The 27,435-nt window shown below is 38.2% G+C and overlaps 1 protein-coding gene across 2 annotated transcripts in view; it reads right to left on the reverse strand.

Annotated features, from left to right (window-relative positions):
• Positions 1-1,734: 1,734 nt before the first annotated feature.
• NELL1 (neural EGFL like 1) overlaps positions 1,735-27,435 on the reverse strand; it is a 297,446-nt gene continuing 271,745 nt past the window's right edge. Inside the window, exons 16-20 of one of the 2 annotated variants that reach the window (XM_074884814.1) lie at positions 21,917-22,057; positions 12,600-12,793; positions 6,889-7,065; positions 4,981-5,205; positions 1,735-3,720 (exon numbers count right to left, since the gene is read on the reverse strand). In XM_074884814.1, coding sequence (XP_074740915.1) covers positions 3,670-3,720; positions 4,981-5,205; positions 6,889-7,065; positions 12,600-12,793; positions 21,917-22,057 — 788 coding nt within the window. In that variant the 3' untranslated portion in view covers positions 1,735-3,669. The remainder of the gene's footprint in view (positions 3,721-4,980; positions 5,206-6,888; positions 7,066-12,599; positions 12,794-21,916; positions 22,058-27,435) is intronic. The other variant, XM_074884815.1, reaches the window with a different exon arrangement.

Consider the following 27,435-nt stretch of genomic DNA (forward strand, 5'->3'; position numbering starts at 1 on the left):
TATTATCACAACACTCACTTAAAATTTTACATTAAACTGTATCATGGGGCCCTTTTAAAATCCCCTCATTAATGATAATTATGTAAGTACCATTAGATGTGAGACGTTCCCATATTGCTCGTAGGAGTTATGATTTAATTCTATTACAATCTACTCCACCATTTGTGTAATCACTCCTGACACTTTACCTTTTGTTTTGTAAAACATTATTGTCTGCCACAGAAAACAAACAAATGATATTTTGTTTGTCATTGTAATCTGATTGAAAAGATGTTGTTAATTAAATGTTGTACACAGTTATACCTGAAAACTCACTGACAGCTCTTGGGAGAAGATATATTACTCGAAGACAGTTGTTACTTAGGTCTCTGAGGCAACACAGAGACACTAATAAATCTCCCACACACTCTTGTGAATTAGGCAGATACTATTCAGCATCTATGAGGAAAATTTTGGATTTTCTTTGGCCTTTAATAGCAACTAGCATGGCTCAGTGTGGTCCATGACTCTATGAGCCACTATAAAGGAACATTTGCACTTGTTTTATCTCAGGAGGTGAGTTTGCAAATATACAGGGAGCAGAACTGGGAAGTCGCTTCCCTCACAAGACACAATACAGTGTTCTGGTTTAGTAATGAGGCTGAACTTTTTGCCAAAAGAAGGAGGCAAACACATTTTACCAGAGCTGGAATTTTAATTTTCTGTTTCTCACTCATTTATTTTTTATCATCAGAAGTGTTACATGCAGAGAAAATATTCCTTTACAGGATAAATAAGTAGAAACAGCTAGAAAATTCCAACTGCCTATAGCAAGCGTTTCGACCAAGTCCCTTAACTAGCAGCAAATTTCCTTTCACAGAAGTTATATTGATAGTCCTCCTTACATTAATGCTATTGTTCTTATCTTCTGAGCAGAGAGAAGGTCCATCTCGCAAACAAAGGGGAGATTTTTCAGAAATTACTGTAATAAACTTGATTTTTTTTCCCAGCATTTTCACTGTAGTGCCCATAGGTTTATAGGGAATAGGGAATTTCATCAAGAAAGCTGTTTTGAAAGTTCTTACCTTGGTCACAGAGGAACATAGTGAATTGAATTTTCCTCCTCAGTGTGCTCTTTGAGCTCAGGCTGTGGCTTCTGAGTACTCTGAAGGTAAATGTGATGTGCCTAGTGATCAAATTGCTTCATAAGGAAAAGTTCATCACAGTCAGGGTAACTGCTTAAAATGCAACATAAACAAACAGGTCTGTGTCAATATTTTGACTTTGTGTAAACAATTCAAGCTGTATTACTCTGGAGATAATAACACATAATGCTGTATAAAATGCTCTGAAAGGGTTTTACTGAATCAATCTGCATTTGAGTTCTGGAAGAAAATTGGTCTGTGTGGTGGGAAAATGTGAACTTCTCTGCTCCTGTTGAATATGATCCTAACAAGGTCTGGAGCTTCCAGAAAGCATCCCGGGAAAGGGCTTCACTACTACAAGGTAAATGGGAAAAGAATGGGTTTCAGATGCTGCACTATCATCCCATTCACAGAGCTTCCGAAATCGGTGTGTATGACAGAGCAGAATGTATGCTTTTGTCCTTTACAAAAATACAAAGTATTTCTTACAACTCTGACGCTACATCTCCAGGCAAACACTCTTTCTCCTTTTAAAGCAACATCACAAGTTCAAGTCTGGAAAGGACAGTGATTAGTGTTTTAAAACTCTGCTAATAAAACTAAGGGAAAGCAATATGTACATAGGAGTTTATTTAGATGCCCACGAGTTTTAAATCATTCCCCTTTATATCTCAGCCCACTGGATATCATCCAACTGAATTACCATTGGGTTTTACAATGTGATATACAAAATGAGCTGACATTATGATTTACAAACACCCTTTGAGTATCATATAAAACACAACTGTTTCCCTTATTATACAATCATTAGGGCAATGCAAATATAGTCAATACATTAGTAGCTGAAAATGATGGGGCATTTTAAGAAAATAAATTTAACTTTACCACACAAACCTGTTAGATAAAACAAATCTTGTTTAAAAAAATGGGAATAAAGTTGTCTCAATGATTGCAAGTAATTTTTATATTGTTTTGCCACTGTCCCCTTATAAGAAACATAGTAGTACTTCATTTAAAAGACGACTAATTTTTTCACTGTATAGTCACACTTCATTCTTATTAATCAGTTTCACATTTTCTGCATGAAACTACAAAAAAACTCACAAATGTAGACTTTCCAAACTGTAGCCACTATACTTATTTCTGCACTCTTTTCCATATACTCAGTGTGTTTAATTAAATAAAGAAAAAGCAAAAAACACTACACAAATGAGCAGAACAAAACACAACAGCACATTAAAAAGGTGACATTTAAGCTGTAGATGCCATCATCGTAGAAATATATTCTTGTTCTAATGCCACAAACTTTCTAGCCTCATGAAAAAAAATAGACATCAGCTGAAGAGAATCTAAACTCTAACCTCGATATAGGGTTAAGAGTTTTAATCTGTATTTCTGTCTAAACTTCGGTACTAAACAACACTGTGCTCATGGTAAATTTAAAACTAAGTATTTTTGAATGTCATGAAGTATGAAAAGAGAAAAATCTGTTTCTGAGCTGTCAACTGGGAATGAAAGTTACCAAGTGTTAAGGTCTCCTGCCCTGCATGTCGCTGGTACAGGTGTTTCTACACTTTGTCATTATGGTAGCAGTAACTGAGAAGGCGGACATCATTATTACTGTAAATACAAAAAAGGAAAAATTCCAAACTCATCAATGGTTTTACAACTGAAAGCAAATTCTAACCTAGTCAATTTAAATTATCTCATTTTAAGGGTCTCTGACTGTTTTATCACTGCACAATCCAGAGGGATTTTACTCTTTTCCAGCACTTGCAGTTTCTCTTGCAGAACAGAGTACTGACAACGACCAGTGATTCTTTCCTGAATATGTGTTGAATTGGCAGTAGAATGTGTTTTTAGTTCCATTTCTCTCTCTAGGAGTCTTGCTGCTGCTCCGCATGTTTGGAGAAGAAAGTGCTTTTTTTGCCATTTCATTAAGTTCATGGCATTTAATTTTATAAATTTTTAAGACAGTCTTATTTTGATTACTTCCATTCTGTCCATCAAATATACCTCTGAATGCTTTAAAATGTTGGACAGCTGTGAAATATAAGTACTATGCAATTTGACTGTACATACATACATATTTTCATAAATACATCTGACAGGGACCTTGGAACTAAGTAGGTGAAATCATGGGACAAAATCACAACAGGCTGTCTTATTTGTAAAATCTAGATTCAAAGTAAGAAGAGCTGAATTCTATCATGTTGTCAATACACAAATTAAAACAAAAATACAGCATTAGTTTACCCATGAAATAATTCAAACATATTTGCAAATGTCTTGACAGGAAAAGTGTGTAATTTACAACACTGAAAACTTTTAACAACCATTGACTGATATGCGCTGTACTGTAAGTCACCCAGACAAGGCTAGCAAGGATGAGCATAGTGATAGGTCCCAAAGGCAACTCCCAAACATCTTCCTCGTGTGGAGACTTTGGTAATTGTCTGTTGTATAAAATGCCAACGCATACAACTTCGTTTCAGGTGTTATCTTCATCAGTTTTCCTCCCTCAGCACAGTCCGGTCTGACTACGTCAGTTATTGTTGAGACACTCTAAATCCACCGAGCAGCAGACGTTCCCATTCTGCACAGACAAACAAGCAGGTGTCAATCCCCTCCGCAGAACAAGTCACAAAGAGCAAAGGGGTTGGTGGCACACAGAGACAGATGCGTCTCTGACACATCTACCGCATACGGTAATCTGCTTAAGCCATCATCCCAAGGTGTCCTCATCGGTCCCAACTGCAGTGGCTTTTTGAGGAGGCTGACTTTGCCAAATAGCACTGACCTGGCCTGAACTACACATGAACCAGAAACCTGGATGTGGAAGACTCAGTGGTCCCCATAACAAAATGTAGCACAGCAATGGCAACAGAGATGACTGGATTTTTCTCCCATGCAAGGAAGTTAATGGAAAGAGTTTTGATGTCATCCATGCAGGGAAGCTTTCTGATTGTCTGAAATAAGCCGATAGTTCAGACTTCTGATTCGTGGCAGATATGTATGGGGGAAAAACCATACAGCTCTGGAGTTTAATCGATTGTTAAATATCTTTCTGCAACATCCCATCATTTACAAAACTATCTCATAATAAAAATCTACAGCAATCATTGAAACCCCAAAAGAGTAATTTTTTTCCTTTTTTAAAAATCCAACACAAACGAATAGGAAAAACTCTAAAGAATGGTAGAAAAGCTACCTTCAATAATTTAAAGCCCTGAAGCAACAGTTTGGTTTCCCACAGTGAAGAGAAGAACATTTTATATAACCCAAAACAACATTTTCATAATTCTGATATTAGCGCAGTGGGGTCATCACCGCATGGAGCAAGGGAGACAGATTCCTCTAGAGCCATTGGATTAAATACATCTTGATGAGACCAGGGAACAGAAACTGTGACATTCCTTTCCCACTTCTGTTGTGGGAGTGCCTTCATCTCTGAGCTGCAATGCGTTTCTACTTGTGTACTTGCTAGTGAAACTTTTATTACTGTTTTTGCCTCTGCTTACTGGCTCTGTAATACACATTTTCATGAACATCCACATTAGGCAATTATTAAAATATTAGCCTAGATTCATACTGAGAATGCCTGAAGCACTCTCCAACAGAACGTCTGAAGGTTGCACTAGGATATTACATATCTGCACTCAACATTTTCAACAGGCACAGAATTGTTTTGTTTCTGCCCTACAAAACACAGAAGATGGGGGTTTTCTGTAGGCTTCTGTCCTTGGGCCTCATTTACTTTCCCGAGACCTGAATGTGAGCTTCCAAGGGCAGAAAGCAATCCTGGTTTCATGCAGCAACATACATTTCCATTACCATTCTACCTTGCCCACCGTACCTTGCACTTGCAGGTTGTACAAGGAGATCCCACCATTGTCCATACAGCACCACTAAGTCTTGTCATTCCATAGCCATCTAGACAGGTTTTCCTGATGTCATAGGTGATGTTGTCAGCCAGACAGGGGTCATTGACACAGTGGGGACAGCACTCTCCTTCTGAGATGGCTGTGTACTCGCAGTTTAGATTCGGGCACAGAAGAGGCCAACAATCCACCTCTCCTTCCTGTAAAAATTGAAGCAAAGCTCATTGAATTTGTTGCCGTTTATTAGCTACCAAGAAACTTTGCATCCTGTTGAGTGGAAAAGTTTTATTTTGCCAAAATTGAAATAAACTTAATGGATCAGCTCTCAGTTTGGTTGGTCATATAAATGCATGTTTGAATATTGAGCTCAAGTTTCCTAAATGTAGCAGTCTATCATTTAGTTGTTTCTTGTCTAAACGCTGTTGTCATCATTGTAGCAGGGGAACTTGAGTACTTTGGGGTTTTTAAAGGCAGCATTAGTTACTGGGTTTCAATATTTTCCATAAACTATAATTTTTGCAGTGATCACCTTGCAGACTCATGCACTCTTTCTACACCTGGTCACATAAACGTCTCTGCGGGATCACAGCAACTGTTTAAATAGAAAATTAACACTCCAGGTAGATGTAGGTTAGTACGTTCAAGAAGCATTGAATATTGATCTAACTAGCAACAGCCAAAATTGATTTTATTATCAGTTCCTGAAGGAATTGTTACAGCAATACCAGTTATGTTCCACTGAGTCATTTTATTTTATGATTTACCTTTTTAGAAAAATCAGTTTAGTAGATAGAAACACGGAGAAGAATCATCAGGTCACTTCCATAGAGTATTGCTGTGTGTGTCTAAACTTCATCTGTGAAGGGCTCCAGTAACGGAACCTTACATGTAGCACTGATCCAGAGCAACGCTGCCTTTTAGCTCTGTATGTTAACCCAATCATAAAATTGGGCAAAGAACTGCTAGCCACAAACTCAGTATCCCTTGTAAAACATGTCACATCTAATATTTGCCATTGCCGCTGGCTGCAAACATTTCTTGCTGTTCTTTTGTGAACATTGAAAAAAAAAAATCTCAGGAGAATACAAAATACAATACTTACTGCTGTACATTATGGATTACTATCTCTTAATGATAACTTAGCTTTGAATGTAATTTGTTTCCTGATGCTCAGACACCTCTTGATTAATATTATATATAAAGACTATGTTACACAGACAGCTATAAATGGAAAACTGATAATTTTCATGAAGTTCATTGCTGCCCTAATTAATATATCTGTGCAAAACTTAAAGCTTTAGGGCAATAATCTACAGTGCCTAATGAGAAAACAAATGTTTTTTATACTGCAAGTTTGTCTAGTAATTTCGGTTTTCTTTATCCTTCTTTTTTGGTTATTTTTTGCTAATTCAGCACGTGGCACTGGCACTCCATTTTCCCAGCATTTGCTGAATGAAAAAAAAAGAATTGCATTGTCCATTTTGATAAGACAGGTACACCAAATTAATTAAAACACCAACTTAATTAAAAGCTGAAACTCCTCCAACCAAATCTATCACATGTGAAAAACAATGTAAAAGGTCATTTAAAGATCAGATGACCTTATAAAAGTTCTCAAAAGTAGCCTAATGCTAAAGTTAATACAGTGTCAAGGTTTCCAAGCTTTTGTCAAGCTTTTCATTTTGTTCATTAGACCTACTTATTCAAGAGTAAGAGGAAAACGGATGGTGTAGCTTTCAGTTCCCTGGTGCTAAGTGCTTTATCATCATTCCCAGTCTGAAAAAGCAGGTGAAGAGGGAGCCAAGAGCCTGCTTCCAGGTATGCTTTGTTAAAAATCAGAATCCTTATTATTCGTGCTCCCTTCCGAAACGCTTTACCCATACCAGGCAGCGGCACTGCTGGCAGCTGTAGGTCCAGTTGTCCCCGCTGCGGTAGAGCTTGTGCCCAGTTTGGTCGAGGCACTGGCTGGTGACACGGGTGTCACACTCCGGGCAGCAGAAGAGATCAGCGCTGGGGTTCTTGCAGTCGCAGGCTGTCCTCCGGCAGAAAATCCTCCCATCCTGCGAGGACACATTGCCCTGATGTCAACCACAAACTGCCAGACAGCAACCCAGATAAGGTCACAGGGGATGTGTATCAAAGGGCACGTCTTCGGCATATCAGGAAATATTAAGTTCTTAGTGTATTCAACGTTACTGCAACAAGGACTGGATCCTGCCAGTTGTGAGTAATACCTCAAACACCAGTATTGTCCCAATTTGTATCAGTGCGTGGATCCACCACTGTCTGAATCTGAGAAGACTGTTTTCCCGTCTCCAGCTAATTGAATTTAAAAGAAATCAGTATCTCAGAAGAAATACAGTGAAGCAATTTCATATCTCATTGGTTACATCAACGAACTCTTCAAGCAGTTGCCACTTTAATACATATAGTATTTGTTTAGCACTATTTTGACTGAATGTATCACTGTGAAGAAAATAACTTGAATAAATAAATTGAAGTTATTAAGGTGGTCCCTTTAACTTCACAGGAGCACAATATAGCAAAGTCACAGTAGCACTAATCATTCTTCACTTTGAATTCACCACTGGTTCTGTTCCACATCTGATCCTACAGCACACCAGCTTAAAGCTAAATGGATGTATCAACATCCATTATAATTCAGTTCACGTATGAAAGAGGGCCTGTACTCCACAGGCTCTCCAAAATATGACTTTGCTAAATATTTGCTTACAGTATTGGATGGCTCATTCTGTTAAAGACCATTAAACAGAACTGTTTGAGATAAACAGAAGAATTGCTTCTGCATGTAAAGAGAAAGCATATATTCTCTTTGCATCACAGGAAAACAAATTTATTTCAATTCCAGTTACGAAAATTGGATGGACTATCGTGTTTGAAATTATACCCCTTACTGTAGGTGAGCCAACATACTGATATGCCACATGTAAACTGGGAACTGAAATCACAGTTAACCATGAGGACATTATTGAAAACTTTGGTCATGAACTTCTTTTGCGTTCAGTGCTAGTTACTGGATTAGTCCATAAGCAAAGCGTCCCCTGCAGCCAATTTGAAGGTAGAGCTGTGAGAGGAATGAAGCTATATTCTGCTTTGGCTCACAATGTACAATTCCTCAAACAATTCCACTTATCTTATTGCAGTTTTTCCATGTTCTCAACAGAACCTTGTTCTGAGTCTATAAACCTGTATCTGAAGGAAAGAAAGAAGGAAAGAAGGAAAAAAAGCTTTACATTGCCACCAAATAAAGGGAAACCTATCAAAGCAAGGGAATTTATTTCCTCTCATCCTTTTAAAAAGTGATTACTAAAAAGAGTGACAGCAGCCCAGGATGTCTTTTCCACGGACAGACTAAATAGCCATAACCACGGCATGTAGCATGGGTGGTCGTTTTGTTTATGTTTTGATGTAGGAATGTGTTTGGTTCTTGGTTTTGAGCAAAACCAGTCTTGGCCACAGCGCAACATGTACAAAATCAGCATTGGGGAATCACAATACCCACGTCTGTCACTGCTGCATTTCATCATAGTTTTGAATTGATTAGATTATTACTTCCTATTGTAAAAATAATTAAAAAGTTTTCTTATGCCTAACAAGGAAAGCTGAAGAGAACACAGAATTGTGGAAATGTAGCAAACATGCTAGTTAACATGGATCTGAACTGCTTTTTCCAACCACAGGGCATACGACTAGATTGCCCTACAGTCTATATTCAGTTTTGTATCAAATTGAGATAATTAAAAATTACTTGTGCTTGTGGCTAGTTTGCTGTTTTAGCTGTGGTAGAAAGAAAAACAAACTTTATTTCCTTACTCAGCAGTTTGAGTAAATCCTAAGGTAAGGAAGACTGGTAGTGGCCTGTTTCCTCAGCCACAGGTCCAGTCAGGTCCAGATGCAATGCTGGGAATAAACCCTTTCCATAAAAAATAAAAGCAAGAAATCATCCTTCCCTTTCAGAAAGTGGTGAAGGAAGAAAGCCAAAAGCCTTCCCTCGTGGAGAGTTATAACTCAATCTCCATCCTTGTGGGTGGGAAAGCACAGCCATCCTCCACCCCCGGCTGAGGGCAGACATCAAGGGGCAGCTCAGCCCAAAAGCTCTGCCAGCCTGACCAGGACCAGCTCCAGGCATGCGGGCTTGTGCCAGGCGTCCGGGCAACCCAACGCCCATAACAATGGCAAGTCCCTCTCCTCTCCATAATGGAGTGCTGATTAATAATGGCGAACAATAACCTGTCTGCTTAGTTCCAATTCAGTTTTCAAGCTTTCAGGATTAGTTTTCAAATTCCCCTTTCAGCAGGTGACAGTGCTGGTAGTTCTGTGCTTCTCTGAGCTCCCGTGGCTGTTACCTCTGGGGAGCAGCTAACCTTTTACGTTGCCTTTGCTCTCTGTATTTCAGAACACTGACAAAGCCTGATTATTTTGCCAGAGACCTTTTGGTAATCATAATACACTGCTACTCTCTTTATTCTTTAAGCATCTGTGTTTTATCTACAACCTCATTAGTTCCAAGCCTTTCAAAAAACATTTTTATCCCTATACTGCAGTGACACAAAGCCTCTTAACCTACAACATCTCACTTGCATCTTTGCAGCTCTACAGTAGCATTGAGAAATACATTAAAAATTGACAAATACAGAGAAAACAACTTTTTTTTTGTTGGGTAATAACATATAGCATCTTATTAGTACTTCTCCCTCCCCACCTTCCTCACTGAATCAGTTCTACATGCTTCATAAGCATCAGTGGTGCGAACACAAAATTGTTCTTACCAAAGGAAAAACTGGCCCACAAGGGAATCACTGTAAAGGGTAACTCAAGTTTCCACAGAGCCCCAAAGCCAATTTGGACAGAAATCAGACCCTGCAGAAACCAAACCACCAAACTGTTCTCACCCTTGGGAACACACTTCACCTTGGTACATCCCCCTGTTCCCAGCACTGTGCTTATTCCCCCAAGGCTTTTTTCATACAAGGAATGGAGTGTTGTCTTAATCAGAGGACAGACTCAAAAGTCCAGATATAGCCAGACTGTACAGTCAGGCTTAGTTTTCTCGTGGGAGAGAGAAACAGCTCGCCGCTCCCCTTCAAATTTCTACCAGTTTTAAATTTGATTGTGTATTAAATTCACAAGAATTCAGGAACATGCCTGTAGAAGACACATCAAATATGCTTAAGGTACTATATTAATTTCTAGTTTTGAGAATTTATGTTTTTGTAAACTTTATATTCACTCAGATGAACAAGGATGGTATGAAGAGACTGGGTCTGATGAAACACTGAAACGATCCCCTGTGCTTCAATAATGACACTCTGCTTCATGACATAACTGAAGTAATATAATTTCTCGTAGTCTATAGTATCCTACTCCACAAATAACCTTACTTAATGAACTTCAGAGTTAAGTGAGGTATTTAATTTCCTTTGCACCAGATTGTAAGTTTAAATCTTTTCAAGATGGGATCTATGTGTTTCAGCCAATGCACAAAATACATCCATCTGACCTTTCCTAAAATAACCATAACAGAAGAAAAGCCAAAAGAAAACACATTATTTTAAATCTGAAATGCTGATTTATCTCTTAGACAAAACAAGTGAGTAGGATCATTTCAAAGCTCAGGTAAGAAGTATGAGTGATTTAGTTACACTCTGCCCTTTTCCTCACTGAAAACTGAGCAGGCTGCAAAAAGGTCAAGTAGGTCCATGCAACGGCATGAAAAGGATGGAGTCCTGCAGCAGGTTTCAGAAGTAGTCTGGTGCATTGGAAGCCACAGTTTATAGAAATAAGTTTCAATAACATATTGCAATAAACACTGAGGGAAGACTTTATGTTCTGACTGGGATATGATAGAGAAGGAGCTCTCCCTGTTTTCCCTGTTCTACAGACAAGAATTTGGCTCTTGAAACAGACAGCTACTGGAATGAAATTAAATGCAAATGTTAATTCACAGAGGAAAAACTGGAAAGTGAAGAAGATATAAAGAAAGAGTCATAGCAACAAACAGTGCCAGGCTTAGTTTAAAATATCTATGTACTAGTTAATAATTTTGTATATTTTCATATACTAATAAGAGCATTCAACATAAGACATAAGTGCAGTGAGAAATGGCAAATAAAACAAATTACAAGCAATCTAAAATGGGAATACTAATAGTTATAATTCTGCAAAGGCAGACCAGATGTCTTCACATATATTAAATTGTTTATTCTATTGACTGGAAATCCTTTCATAAGCCAGCCAGTTCCCCAAGATTACAATAAAAGCTTGATATATATTCAGTGGAGTTGTACACTTCAGCTTCTGAAGGGAGGAGTTTTAGGGAGCTTGAGGCTACTTGAAGTAAAAAATATAGCAACTAACAAGAACATATTCCCTTTTGAGCCCAAAACAGCAGTGTACTTTGCGGGTTCTATTCACTCTAAAGTCTTAATTTTCCCTTCTGCTATACTATTGCAATACAGAAATGATGAGGCTTTCAGGCTCTTGCAAATTCAAAACAACCCTTCCCCCTTGTCCCCCTCAAAGTCTCTAATGCTTCTCTGGCTCATAAGCACTGAGACATGGGGATTGATAGGCCAATTCTCATGCCCTACATTCAGCTTCTCACAGTGGCCAAAATCTCATTTTACTTACACTTATGCAAGGGGCAATAGTGTTCTGCTGTGTCTAAGGACAGCTTTACCAGTGCTATGAATGTATCAGGTCAAAGTGGCCATAAAAGACCAACCGTTTCTCAGATTGGTGTCTTTCTAAAATTCTTCTAATTTCAATGGCAGCATTCCTCTTTTAACTAGTGAAAATGAAGAGAGCAGAGTCAAATGTTCTTTTAACATGGTTACCATACTCAGAAGAGAACTGATAATTTCCAGGGGAAAAAACAAAAAACTGATCTAAGTGTTAACTCTAAGGTAGATCTACTTATACTACACCTGTTGTCTCCAAAGGTGCAGACAGTGCTGCACTGCTCAAGTGGGACAGCTGCCAACACAGCAGAGGTGGGATAAGGAAGAGAAAGCTGGCCTTCACCCTTCTTCACTTGACGAAATTAAGTGCCTGCTGCTAGGTCCTCTAACCTTTGACTCATGCTCAGGCCTTCCTGCTCAGCCAGTTAATTCACCTGTATTCCAAGTAATGGGAAACACCACCAACAGGAAGATGGCTGACTGCAGTACTTGTCCTGAGAAATGCATATTCATGTGAAAGAGAAATTAAAAACAGCTTTCAACATTGCCAGTAAGTGTGCTAATCGCCTGCACATGGTGTTAAAGGGTAATGCAAGACCCTCGTCAAGGCACGCTCTGAGTAGCTCTGGCCCACAGGGTGACATGGTAGAAGCTCAGCAGGGTTAGCCATTATCCAGCTGTGTCTGTGGTTGTGCAAAATAAGAAAAAAAATTACTTCCCAGAACAATTTCCCCACCACAGCTTCAGTGTCCACAGCAGAGCTTACCTTTTGCCTCAGTGCCTTGGGCTTAGGCTAGTATTTTTGCCAACACAAGTGCCACTGCAATATTGGGTTTCTGACATGAGCCCAGAGAACTGAAGGACTCCTGAAACCCAGACCAGCTGGATCTCACCTTGCAGGAACAAACGGAGCATCTGTCCTCCCTCAGGGTCCACACCTGCCCATTCCGCTTGAAGCCGCCTTCATGGGGACAGTCTCCAGTGCAAGATGGTCCGGATGGACAAAGGCAATCAAACCCTCCTGCCAGGTTCACACAGGCTGAATCGTTCCAACAGGTGTGGGTCTTTAAGGCACATTCATCAATATCTGCAAAACAGCAGTTTTATAATGCTTTGCACTTTTTTTCCCCCCCTCACAGGGCAAACTTTATTTCTGTATTAAATAATTGTTGTTCATCTGCCTTGCTGGTGGAAGAGGGTGCCTTCTTTCCATATCTTTGCCTATCTTCCATATTTACTTGCTAGACATTAAACACTCATTTTTTTTAGGTTATTCTTCAGTGTTTGCTTTGATTCCACAAAGAATTCTTAAGCTGTCTCCAGCAGGCTTAATTGTAAGTGCTGAGACTGACATACCTAGTGGAACTGTATATCAGTGATGAACTTGAACCTTCAGACAAGGGTGTATAGTGATTTCCCAGGGACTGGAAACTAGCGAACAATCAGAGTGACTTTCTGTCAATTAGACCACTCTCTGTTCTGGGTTTTACACCAAAATAGAAGTGCACTATTCTTCACAAGTTCCTAGCATGATCAATTTTTCCTGTACTAAAAGCAATCAGCTGCATCCTTTTCCCATTGCTGGAATGTATAAGTGAATTGGGAGGAAAAAACAGAAAAGGAAAAAAGAAAAAAAAAAAAAAGAAAAGGAAATAAAGAAATCAGAGGCATCTTATGCAGGAAAAAAGTCTTAGAACAAAACTATGCAGGAAAAGTATGATTTAGCAATGACACAAAGAAATAAGTAACAAAAGAAAAGCATTATACACTAGAGAAAACTGAATTATAGCATCTCATTAAAATTGCTTTTGGAGGATAAAATATAATTATGCAATATGAATTTATCTAGGGAGTTAATGCACTATTCTTTTTCTTGCAGCAAAAGCCATGAGATTTTTAATTACATTGTTAAAAACAGGTATTTCTTTCAGAAAATAACTTTGGATTGTTCTTAAACAACATATTGACAGATTGTCCAGATAAAATACCAGTAAATTGGTGGGTCTCTCTTGTTCCAACATGAACAATGAAAACTGTACGCAACAGTGGGAGGAAGGCTGAAGAAGAAAAACCTTTAGAAATATGTGATGGTTTCTATCATTAAAATTCCAGAATACTATCATATGAATTCAGAAATTACAAGGAAGAACCCTCACACTTACCATTTAAAATGACCTTGTTGCTAGTGTGAAATGTATAAGTGTTCAATATTACCCAAAAGTACTTTTAATTCCTCTCTAAAACAACAAACTTAAAATTCAATAGAATTTACCCCCCACCCCCCCCCAAATTACCTAAAGTCTAATTTAGGTGGATTGTGATGGCCAGTTGCCCTACTTCTTAGACAAGTGCCATGGGTTCACGAGTCATCTCCTCAGAAAGCCAGATTTTAAAAAGACGTCAATTCTCTCAAGCTGATAAAGGACATTCTCTAACAATCAAACCACTAAATTCCCCCTGACCTGGTTAGTAAAATTCCTGATTTCAATTAATAAATAGCCCAGGAACAAGTGGAAATGTGGTAGTGCCCTTGGATTTGACCAAATGCAAAATCAACCTGCACAACCGAGTCAGGGGCCTGCGTTACCAGAAAAATAGTGGTTCCTTCTGCTTATAGACCCAAAGGCAAGCTGGAGGCAATTACACTGCAGAAGGGCTTCACTCCTGGGCTAACCCGTGGGCCAGTCCTTTGTCAGAGATGTTCCCAGTGGCCTGGTAGCAATTGCTTGTTGTTCAGACTTCCCTAAAAAGGGTGTGTTGTGCTGCCCTGACAGTCTTAATTGTCAAAAAATAACATTATTGCCCTAATGCATAGCTTAGCATTAACTGAGTACCTGAAAGGTCCACTATCAGTGATGTAAAAGGCACTGCGCTAAGAGAAATTAAAACTTGTAGTTCGTTATTTAACAAGTGTCAGAGTATCACGGGAGGTAAAAACCATGAAGAGTGACAGGAAGAGAGCTATGAATGAACTGGTATGAAATGAATTATATCCAAAGAGCTACTGTAAGACTTAAAATATTCTTTAAAATATCCCATTTTTCTTTCAGTAGACTTTGACCTGTATTTTATGTTGAAGACAAAGGTATAAATGAAGTATTCACTTTGTCTTTGGTGATGTCACCAAGCATCGTCAATATTCCCTTCCCCACCATATTAAGGGCTCCTTGAATAGCATATATATAGGATGTAGAGGGATCACAGTGCAGATTAGAAGGGTTGCTTTCACAGTTCAAAACTAAAAGGATTTCACAGATGAATATAAATCCATATTGCCTACAGAGTTCCATGTAATTGCTTTACTTATGACACAGAAATCTAATTCTGTTTCCATGTAATTTAACAGATTTATGGAAAGCCAGATGTTAGCAATTATAGGAACTAACATTATTCATATTCTCAGTAGTACAGACCTGTTCACACTGCACAAAGCCAACTTAATCTGTTATACATATCCAAAAGGGAAGAATATCCTATTTACGTACTGCTACGGCTGTTCTCTGTTTAGCATGCATAAAAAGGATGTCCCCATTAAGAGTGGCCCAAACTGGTAAATGGGACATTCTTGACAAAGAAGCCAATCAAGCAATGCTTAGTAACATAGCATGAACATAAATTCCTAATTGCTACTCAGTTTGCTCATTTTTTTCGTTCTTTATTCAAATTATGGTTTCTTATTACTTTATGGCATTTATTATTTAAAATTTTTAGTCATTAATCAAATATAAAAGGCTTGGACACTGCACTCATTTCTAGCTGAACTTTTAATAGAGCTAATTTTCTGAGAACATCCCTTTGGCAGTTTTTTCTTGTCACTGATTGCATTTCTAAAAGTCAGAACAAACAGCCAATGTTCCCAGTAACTTGAGGAAAAGAAGTTATAAGCATAACATGTTTTTGTTCCTTTCACTCTTTCAGCCTTAAACCAGATTAGGAAGGGGCTGGGGAAGGAAAAAATCCCAGACAAACGCTCCCAGGTTGTTAGCTCCCAGTAGCTTAAGAAAGTACTTCAGTTCAATGGAGATCAAATGAACTTGCTCAAATGGACATGAGATCAGCATGTAGACAGCTATGCAAGACATGGAAGAAAATACTTACATTTAGTATGAAATTTCTCTTAACAACTGGAATCAATATGTCTACTTAGGTGTTAAAAAATTAGCCTAGTCTAAAATTCTGAACATGTCCAAAACAATCTTCTAATGACTATGAAAATTGTATGATAAGACTCTCGCATATAGATTATTTTTATATTATTCAAATCCTTGCTCAGCTCAAATTCCCCACACTCCCATCAGGTTTCACTTGCTTTTCCACAACTGTTCTCAGAAGATGCAGGCCCAAAACTGGAACGTTTAATGACGGGCAAGGCAAAACTGTACACAAATTTTATTTCCCATTATAACAACACTGGGTGGGAAGAAGATGAAATATTCATTTATAAATCAAGCAGCTTCAAGTAACAATGGACAAGTACATATGCGAAATAGCAAGGAGAGTCCATAGTCCTTCCCTATATATAACACAAGAGCAAGATGTCTGTCTTGACTTTTGGGGGGGTCAGTTCTTTCATGTATCCTGTCAACCTGTGAAAACAATCTCATTTTCACACCTGGAAAAGGATTTTGCAATCTTATGCATGCATTATATTGAGATAATCTGTGGCAGACTACTAATTAATTCAAGTAAAAGTGGCAGAGCTTTACTTCCTCCCTCCACACAGTTCCTTTTCAAGGAAAAGTGAGGATATGGCTTTTTCAAGGAAAAGTGGAAATGACCATAATCAGAAACTTGCTTGTCATGCTAGTCTTATATAGTCTTACGCTATTTTCTACCAATAACATATAGCCAACATCAAAGTGATGGTTGCTGAGATATGCCACCTCAAACATTGCACAGAATTATCATAAAACTGATCAAGATCTTCACTATTCAAACACTCTGTGCTTCTTTAAACAAATGTATGGCAACAAGTACTTGATCACATGCATTTTAGCCGCAATGCAACTAGTCACATTTTGTGGATGGGAATAGAAAGAAAACAAGCCACCCAAGATGTGCTCATTTCCCAATATACTCTCAAAGTACATAAAGATAGCTTGGTAACATGGGCAAGCAAGAAATCCAAATCAAAATGGAACAGACTAATCCCCTGAGATGCAATTTCCTTTTCCATCCTTTTTTGGCTGTAACGAGAAGTAGTTTGCCTACGATATTATGAGAGGTCCCATGGCCACTGTATTTGAATGGGGTAGAAGACAAGCATGACTGGACATATCAACACAAGTTCATTAACTTGGTTTCACTGAAATTTCAGACCAATCCCTAGCTACTTCATTTCTTAGTTTTCAAGGCTATTCAGGTTTTGATGGTATGATTTTTCTATAGCACCTTAATAAATGTATGCAAGCAAGTCATGCAGCGTGGTGCTCTGTAATATCATGATAAGCTGCTGCAGAAGGAAGAACCCTACTAATGTGCTAATTTTAAGTGTTATGGTACATTAAACCATTACAGTATAACGTTAACGTGAAAAATGTATGCTGGGCTCCCAAATCAATGTATGTACAAGTTAACTAAACACTGTTTTGACATATCATTTTTCACAGGCAACTTGTCACTTAATGTATTTGCCTTCTTTCTAAATCAAAGTAATTTGGACTTATGTTTGAAAAAAAAAAATCACTAAACAGATTCATTTTTAGTTAGAAAATATTTTATGATAGTACTTTTATTCTACAGAGACATAATGGTCTATTAAAGAACACTGCATAGTAAATTAGATTCTGAATATAGGATTTACTAATGATTTCCAGAAATATAGAAATGACTAAACACAATTACCTTGAAGACATGTAACACAACTTTCTCTCAGAATACAAGAATCAGAATTTACTAAATGGAAAGTAAGCAAGATAATTTTTATTTTGCAGGATAAAATCCACAGACACAGACTCTTATATTATAAACTTTAAGAAATTCTATGAGAAGAACAAAAGAAAGCCGTAAGGGAGCAGCTTCTAGAGTTGGTCTTGAATACTCTATACCATATGCAAACCTTTCTATGTACCACTTCTCTAACAACAGACAGAAAAGCAGTTCTCAAGCATATAGGAAGATTGTCAAAGGATGGGTCTAGCTTTTGGTTTGACACAGAAAGGAGAATAAATTAAACAAAGCATAAACCTCCTCTTCTCTCACTTTCTAATCTAGGTAACAGACGACACTGCAGTATACCATGGAATATATGAAAGCTTCAGGAATTGATTTTAAACCCATTCAGATCTGACCCTCAAGCACTGCTGTACCCAGATTTTGTGGGAGACTAAGATATATGGAGTTTTCTCTCACAAGCTGCTGAGTCCTACCTTTTTCTAGCTTTCATTTCCCCACAACAGCTACTCTAACCCAATAGCGAGGTCCAGCTACGCAGCCTTTCAGGACGAAATACATGGTGAATCCTGTGGTTTTTTGGTGGGAGGAGGGTCCGTGTTAATCTTCCCTACAAAATTTGCACTGATTCTTAAAGAAAAAAAATAAACCAACAACTGACAGGTACTGCTGCCTTGATTGTTTTTCCTTCTGTGCTTGCAAGTCACGATGTAAACACTCAGAAAGATGAAACATCATGAAAAAAATGGAATCAGGAATTCTATACTCCAGGGGCTGAACAGCTCTCTACAGACTGGAAGCATCTCACTTAAAGAGAGATGGAGATTAAAAAGTGTAATTTAATTTGCTTTTGTTTTTCTTCTGTAGATAGGAGTGAATTTTGTGAAATATTATTAACTTCCCAGAATACAGCACTTTGCCAGTTTTTTCCTTCTATTGGTTCTGATAATTTTAAAGGTTATGACTGAAAATTTGGTGGTGAGGGTATTCAATGACTACCTTATCAGCTACCAGTATTTGGCAACAAGGACTTAGTGCAGGGAAAAAACAATGTATGCCAGTTGCTTCAATATGGTATCAGTAGATAATACTGGGATACGTATCATATAACAACTCATAGTTCTCTATAAAGTATTTTTGTTTGTTTACCTTAAAGCATAACAAAGCTCCTATTAAAAACAAACAAACAAAACAAAAACAACCCAGCAACTATAGCCTACACGTTTTAATTGCCAAGCAAACTTTGGTAGCAACAGCAATTGTCTTTTGTCTGCAAGCAGTATTCTTAATAACATATTGTCAAAGGCCAGTGCCTCATAAAAACGCTACTGTTGGAAATTAAATTACATTCTCTTAATTTCAGCCTGCTCACCATCACCTTAGGAAGCTGACATCTTTTATAAAAGCATGGCCATGGAAATATATTTCCTTTTCAAAGCTGCCTTTGGTTGATATTTAGAGCAATAAAAGAATTTTCCAAGCTTGAAGTGGCCTGCTTAAGTCATACATCCTTATTACCCAAGCTCTAGTACAATATTATGACCTTCCCCGTCACATCCGTTGATTTACACATTTGTCTCTTGCCAGGTGACAAACTCCACTGTTTTCTCCTAGTCAGTGAGAATAAAGCTTTTAGAAGCACTGAGGTATCACAACACTTCCCAATTAGATTATATTTTTTAAAACGTTCTGCAAGTACTGCAGAGACACTACAAGCAATGACCCAGCTCCAAGACCACCTACATATAAACGGAGGGAAAGGGGGTTAGCCAATAGGTACACAAATGCATCCGGCTAAAGCAACTGGCTGCTTGGGCTTTGGGCAATCTGTCAGAGTGGAGTGCTCCCTCCCACTGCCTTATGATTTTCGTATGTTGTTGTTATTATTATTATTTTGTGGGGGAGGGTTTAATCTTTTTTTACTTATATTCTTAGCCTTTTCATTGTTCTCCAAATTTTGTCCTTCAGGGATGAAGAGGAAACATTTCAAAACATACTGAAGGGCAATGGCCCAAATCCACCTCAGGTACACGCTAGGATTTCAGTAGAGAGTCTGTAAAATACACCAGGACAAAATGCTGTTGCTAAGCAGATGAACCCTCTTTTATCTGAAATAGAGTGAATGACTCTGGCCCTGACTCTAAATACTCCACCAAGCAAACAAGCTCTGTAACGTGATGGAAGTCAGCGTTCAAGAAACTGAGTTTTACCTAGAATGTGTAGTGCTATCTGTCATTTTAACCAACTCTTAGTTGCGCTTTAAAATAAACATCATGGCTTGAGATTTCTTTGTCAATATGGGTTAGCAGAATCTTTCAATTAATTTTTAATTGGTTAACCGGTATAATGAAACAAAATAAACTGGTTTATCCTCTTCCTCACTGGTACCCTGCAGCAGATGGCTCAGAAAAGCCGTTTTAGTTAAAACCACCCAGCTAATTTCACATTCTGTTTACAACTTGCATATGGCAAGATGAGCACCTCACCTTACAAACTTCCAGCATGCTGTGCAGGTCAAAGCAAGGGCGGTTTTCACTAAAACTCATCCCTTCAGTCTCCACAGAATACAGAATGTTTTGGGCTCCTTTTTGCTGTCAGGTAGTCAAGTGCCTTTCCCTTTAATAGCAATGCAAGCAATACTGACCTTTTCAGCAACTGAGCCTAGCTATGGGCCATTCAACACCACAGTCTTGTTTGTGTCTGTCTTTCCCTGAGACCACCCTGAGCCTTGTATTTCATTTGTCCCTAACCAGCCCAACAAGGGATGGGGTTCCCATGCAAGCCATACAGGTAGGCATCAGGAATGCCACAAATGCCCCTTACCCCAATTATCTTAGAGCTTTTTGAAGTTTATGTCATGTTGCTTTGACTTCTCATAAAGCAAGTATTTTCAACATTGTTCTGTCCATCACTCCTTTTACACTACTTAAATAAATCAGAGGAGAACTTTTAAAATTACAGAATCTGTTTAGAAATATATGACTTCCATGTGATATTTTACCTATGAAGTCACAAAATATTGCAAAGTTTGCCATTCTTTACACAGCCACCCCAATGAAGTTCACTGCTGTGATTTTACTGAGCTCCCTGCCAGCTTAAGACAATGTCAAAAAGATAATGTAGCTGGACAGTCTATAAAATATTGGGTTTGAAAATAATTATTGTTCTTCATTTTTAAATCATGATGTTATCTTAGCCCAAGGACTTCTAATAGCCAAAATTTGTAAAAGGAATGTTTGTTACAAGTTCAAGTAAATTTATGTATTTTTATTTTAACTTTAATTGTTTGCTTTAACTCTCAGAAGAGCCCTCTGCACTTACAGACATGATAAATTAAATTTATAGTGTTAAAAAAAAATAGTCTTTCACAGAAGCGGCAGAAATGCTTTTATAGAAAATTCATAGAACTGAGCAGAGATGAAGTAACTGAAATGCCAAAGAAAGGACATGGAACTATGAGAAGTTGATCTGTATCTCCATAGAGGTTAAAATGGGATCCTTTCTAAATTGTTTTAAACTCATATGATAAAATACCATAAAGAAATTATGTATAAGGTTTCTCAGAATGAGTAAAAAGGTGGAAAAATTGTAAGGCAGAGGTAAAGCACGATTACCATCTACACTATGATTTTACTACTGCTTTCTTGCTATAGTGGCACACAAAGTCTTACGGACAGTCAAGGGCACCCAGACTGCAAGAACCAGCACTAACTCCTCACGGAGCCTCATCCTTTGTCCTCCCATAGAAACAACCGACAGACTCCTCCGCACCCTGTAAGAATTCCTCTCCGTTCATGCCCCTAGGGCCTTATTCTGTAAATATGGTGCATAAAGATCTTGATGCTATTTGCATAATTCTAAAAATAAAATGATGAAGATGTCAAACAATGGAAAGCAAAGCAAAGCAATACAGACATACCCCAAATGTGTTCTCATATGACTCTGCTGAAATTTGAAAATGGAAAACCAACTCTTCCCCTTTTGTGGCCTATTATGCTCCCCAGAAAGCTTACTTTCCCTTCAGGTTTTAGCGCAACTTATTATGATAAATGGCAAAGCACAGTAAGGCACGCTTCGGCTCTCCGACTGCCTCCCTCCCGTAATAACCATTCCAAAACGTGACGTGTCTTGAACGAGCACCCACGCTAAGTGGCTGGGACTGCTGACAAAACACAGACAGGCTCGCTTGCATTCCCATTTTAGCTTTAAGTAGCTTTAAACACAGTAACTGCTCAGGACAGCATCTCAATAGTCACTTTGCAACACCATGCAGAAGGAGGGGGAAAAAAAAAAAAGCACTATGCTGATCATTGCTTACCAACACAGGACTCCCCGGAAAGAGAATAGCTTCCATTGTCATGGAAACCGCTTCTGCACTCACAGTGGTACCACCCTGGGAGGTTAACACAGCGTGAATGGTTGTGACACTCAATGATCCCCTCTGCACACTCATCAATATCTGCCTCAGAGAAAAACACAAGCCAGCCAGGAAATTAATTTCCTTTGACACCAATGCTTTAGGTTTTTTTTTTGTTTGTTTGTTTGTTTTTGGTTTTTTTTTTTCCTGTTGTTATTGTTTTTTGGGGGTTTTTTTGGTTGATTTTATTAAATCTTCCTTTAATAAATGGATCAAGGTTTATTACGGTTCCAAACAACAGACACTTAAAACATGACTCACATAGCAATAAAAAAAGAACAATAATACATCATGAAATTTGATACATTCAAGACATTTGTTTACACTGTGATTTGTTTAAAATGCAAAGCAAACATGCAGATTTTTTTTGTTCTTTGTTTTTCATTCAGAAGTTACATTTGTCTGTGCATATAAAGCCTTGCAGAGCAGGTTCTCCACTGAAAAGGCAGTTCCAGCAATATTCCTGCTTTACAAACTGCATGTCCCAGGACACCTTGGAAAAAAAGAGCATTTTCTTCAGGATTTGTGTTTCTAGTGTTCAGCTGTGCTATTTGCAGCTATCTGGCACTTAAGGTGCTCAGAGTATTTTGCAAACAATAGTTAATCTCTTTTGTTTATATGATCAAAATAAAAACCTAGTACATATATGTGTGCAGTCCGTGTTTCAGCTGCAGTAAAACATTCAGCTAGAAAAGAGTGAGGCAACTGACAGCAAGTCTGTAGCAATGGAAAGGTACAGCAAGATGAATGCCCTGCTGAGTTTCAATAAATTTGCTGGTTTTATAAAGGAGTTTTTAAAATTTCTATAGCATGGTTAATAGAGACCTCATAATTGCTAGTAACCTTGGTTAATCACGGCTGGCACCTGGCTGCTTCTCCCCTTTGAGCATTTTTCAGCACATTTTGTAGGGTTGTAATTAAAATTAGCAAATTAATTGTATGTTAACCTTGCGGTAATTTAAGAAGCTATTATATTTTCATTCCTCTATTTAGCTGAAGCTTTTTTTTTTTTTTTTTTTTTTTTTTAATCTTGGACAGTTTTCAGCTGGGTACCTTATCAATTAAAATGAATCTCAAATCATTCACAAATATTAGACATTTTCACCCATTGAGATTTTTTTCTTAGCAATTGGCACATTTAAAATATGCATAAAATAGTGTACACCAAACACACAAACTTGGGAAAAATAGGTTCTGAAACTGCATTTAGTTCTGCAAGCATCAAAGTACAAATGTCTCATGATCCTGATGCAAGACTGAGTTAAGGTTATTAAGTAACCACAGAGTGTAGCTTTTATGTCAATTTACAAGATACCTACACCAATATGATTTCACGGACTGCAGTGGAGTCATATCGATGTACGTTGAAATTGATGTGAACGAAGTATCCTTCAATACAATTCCATTTTCTTACATCTTACAAGCAACACCATAGAAAAGTTCGATTTTTCCTCATTTAAGTAACAATATTTATTCTTGTTGAAACATAGCTGAGAAACCTAAACAGATGCCTTTTTCCAGTTTTGTGTTCACCCTCACTCAAGAATGAAGCAAGTTATCTACATAACAGGGTTATAACCACTATTTATTTCTAGCTTTATTCAGCTTCCATCTAACAATAAAGTCAATTTTTTTATGCTTTAAAATCTGTCACTTCTGCCACCTTTTCTGTACTTTTTATTTTGCAGAAGCTAATTTTAATGTTAAAACACTGCACAAATCTAGCTGTCCATCAGCGATGAGTGCTGCTTGCAAACTCAGACACTTTCAATTCATTACAGCAAATGGAATTTATAACCATGATCTTTTCACATGTCATGGCTGATGGAACAAGTTTAATCCTATTTGGAAAGTGAATGACTTTGCTATTGCAGGTCAACTGCAAATGAATCCTTCCTGCTTTCTTTTCTTCCCCAGTGTTGAATCGGAGAATGTTCCTCTTTAAAGATTGCTTCCTTGGGTCAGTCGTGTACTGGACCTCTATCCACTCAATTTTACATTTTTAATTTACAAAATCAATAGAGTTTTCCTAAAGTTCATCTCTAAACTTGAGCCCTTTTGAAAGTATATTTGATTAAGGCTCATGGTGTAGGATACTAATTGACTGGTAAATTACTTTTCACAACACCTGTCTGCCAAGATACCAAAACTAAGCAGCAGTTTACTTAATGGAAGAAAAAGAGCACCCGTGTATGAGTGTCTGTTGATTATGTCAGAAAAGTTGAATAATACATAAACCTATTTCAAGACTAGATGGCTTTCTTACAGCAGTGCCGTCCTTGTCTACAGCTTTTGTCAACTGATGTTTAGGGAGACACAAACCAGCTGCTTAAACCAGCAGAGCTGGGAAAACAGAACTCGCTCTCAGTTGTACAGGTTCCTCCTTTACTTCCTTCATCTCCTTAAACCAGTGGGGTCACACCAGCACTGCCCTACCCATGCTGAGGACGAAGGAAAAGGAGGTGCTGTGCGGGCTGTTTTGGGAAAATCTGCCCTGAAAGACACCATGGAAGCAGAAGCAACTGGTAAAAAAAAAATCTGCTCCCTACCACTACCTCTCCCCTCCCAAAGCCATTTCCAGCTTACGGGAGGAGCCCTGTTCCTCTCCTCTCCAGATGAAACTCAGCACTCCTCTCTGCTCCCCAGCCCAGCCTCCTCCTGTGTGTGTGCTGGAGACAGGCTGGGCTGGGGGTGCAGGGAGGAGAACGAGGAAGCAACCCTTCCCCTGCTTCAGCAGCAAGTTAGCATTCCTTTGGCAACATGTCATTAAATACAATATGCCTGAAGAGCGGTATAAACAGGGAAAACCATTAGCAGCTTCTCTGTTTGTCTCCTACATTGCAGTTTCTTATTCCCCCTGCTTAACATGATGTACATAAAGACTAAAAAGGGAGAAAATATTATGATTAGATCTGTAAGCTTCTCCTGTGAACCTGTGCATTATTTGTACCATATGTATAAACATCTCTGCAGGTATAGGAAAATATTATGGATTTGCTTTAGAAATTCAGAATGATTTAAAATAGCTTGCAATACCAAGAGGGAACTGCAAATAACAGTTTTATAAAGTGGTGTATCATGTACCGTGGCATTACTTAGTTCACCTAATAGATCACTTCCATCTGGACATACTATGGCTTTTGAAAATACCTTTTCGAGGACTTTTTCTGCATAGGAAGATGCTGTTATACATAATGGCCAGTTCAGGGAATTAGAACCAATTCACCTTTCTTCATCTTTGTTTTTCCATCTTTAGATCCATGCACTACATTTGCATACTTGCCTCAGGATGAATATCTTCGTATCCAAGTCTGGTTTTCGGTTTTGCTATAGAATTTGAGCTATATATGCACTATTTTTGTGTGTGCATGTGTGTTTTGTGTGTGCAGATCCTCACCAGAATACACTATATACACTTTCTTCATAAAGTTATGTTAAGCTGAAATGAAAGTGCATACCTCTGACCTGACAGTGAAAACAGTACAAAAACTACAAACATTCTTCAAAGGAGCACAGAAAAAACCTGTTCCAAAATTCTGTAATGACACAGGCCAGAGGAAACAACGAGCGGACATTTTTTGGCTGTGTTGCCATGCTTTAGGTCTTGCCCGCCTGGCAGCAGAGCAACACACGGCTCTCGGGGCTCCAGGCTCTGCCTCGTCGCAGCATCCTGGCATGGACATGGACGGAGGAGCCTCAGTCTTCACATGTACATCTTCACCTCGTCATCCCACACGACTAGGCCACGCTCACCAAAATCAGTAAAAACACATTGACCAACTCACAAATTGCTATGAGCTGTCTGTACATCTGGGCTAATAGCTGGATAGTCTAAAACAGAGTGCTTGTGAGAAACGGCCAATTTAATCTTTCCTTGGGAACTGATATTTTCCATAACCTTAATTTGCCTCTGTAGTCTTCAGCTAAATATCTGCACTACCTTTGCACTAAGCGTAATATTTTTTGTTTCTAGGTTTAACTCAACATAAGACATTGATGCTTTTTACCTCCGTGGAACTATTTTTGCAGTTTTTTCATTCAAGCCTTACAACATCCATGTAAAAGGAGATCCTGTACAGACTGTTCCATTGCCTGCTTTTACCCCACTCAGTTATATAACTGTCATTAGTACAGAATTGTTAATGGATCTGGCAACACTCCACTAAAATGGTTTTGTAAAAGCTCAAAAATGGCACATTTTTGTATTGTAAAATAAAGGCACCAGTTGGTTTTGAATAAGCTCTTGCAGGATGTTAATCCTGTCCTTTAAGGACAGGTCTGTAATTTTTACTTTTAGCATCCCAGCTTCTTGCATTATTCATAAAGGTATTTATGCAGACAAGATAAATAGGATAATTTACCTCAAAATAAAACACAATGGCTTCAGAACCCAGTGCAAAAGTAAAATTAAAATAATTCAATCTTTTCTAATGCCTCATCACATTTAAGTCACTGTGTGATAATACTGAAAGGAAAACTGTTCAGTGTCATGTAATAGCTAGCAATCTACAGTTTCAATGAGACAGAAGAGTTTTATTACAAAAGTATCTGTTCATCAAACTCTTACTGTGCTCTTTTTCATGCACAAAATATAAGATCCTTATCTTTAGCTCTCTGTTGATCAGGAGACCTATAAGCAGGAAAAGCACCTACTAAGAGGAAAGGATCAGACAGGTCTCAAGCTTCCTGAGTTAAAATCGCACCCTGACAGTTAACTCCATTAGTTCCAGAGCATTACAGCTTTGTTTTCCACCTTATTTTCTTCAACATAAAAACAGCAGAAGAATTCACCCAGCGAACCGAGGCATGAGCTCTATGTAAAATACAACCTCTTCTCATCTCCTAGTCTCACATGAGCCTCGCTTCCATGAGACAGAGGCAGCAAGAAAGGGATGTCACTGACAGCACTATGCAAACAGCTTCCCCGCTGCAAAGGAGTCAGTTGACTACTTCAAATAAACCCTGAAAGCAAAGACAACTCCTTTGGATGAGCAGAGACGAAAAATTCTCTCTCTAAAAAAAAATCTCCCACCTGCCTACCTTTATGCCAAATTCAGCTGATGTAAGCAAATAATAATTCTACTGTTTTACATAAACTTATATAAGGGCTGAATTTTATCCTTTATTATTAACTCTTACATTGGCTATACTATTAAATCTCTACATTAGCTTTGGCAATCCAGTACAGTTACCAAGAAGGTCTTGGATTTATTTTTAAACATATGTAATACAAAGCAGAAATACCATCGACAATGGTCACCCTTAAAGTCTGCTAGATTTTCCCAGTGCAAAGTAGGAGAGGCTACAATACTCTGACCTTGTCACAGGTTTATAACCCAGCGTGCCTGGAATACCAACGATACACCAACAGTACAGCAATTTAGCTATTAAACAAATGGTAACTTAGAAGAACACAGACA

The sequence above is a fragment of the Strix uralensis genome, chromosome 15 (assembly GCF_047716275.1).
Source record: "Strix uralensis isolate ZFMK-TIS-50842 chromosome 15, bStrUra1, whole genome shotgun sequence".
Lineage (NCBI taxonomy): Eukaryota > Metazoa > Chordata > Aves > Strigiformes > Strigidae > Strix > Strix uralensis.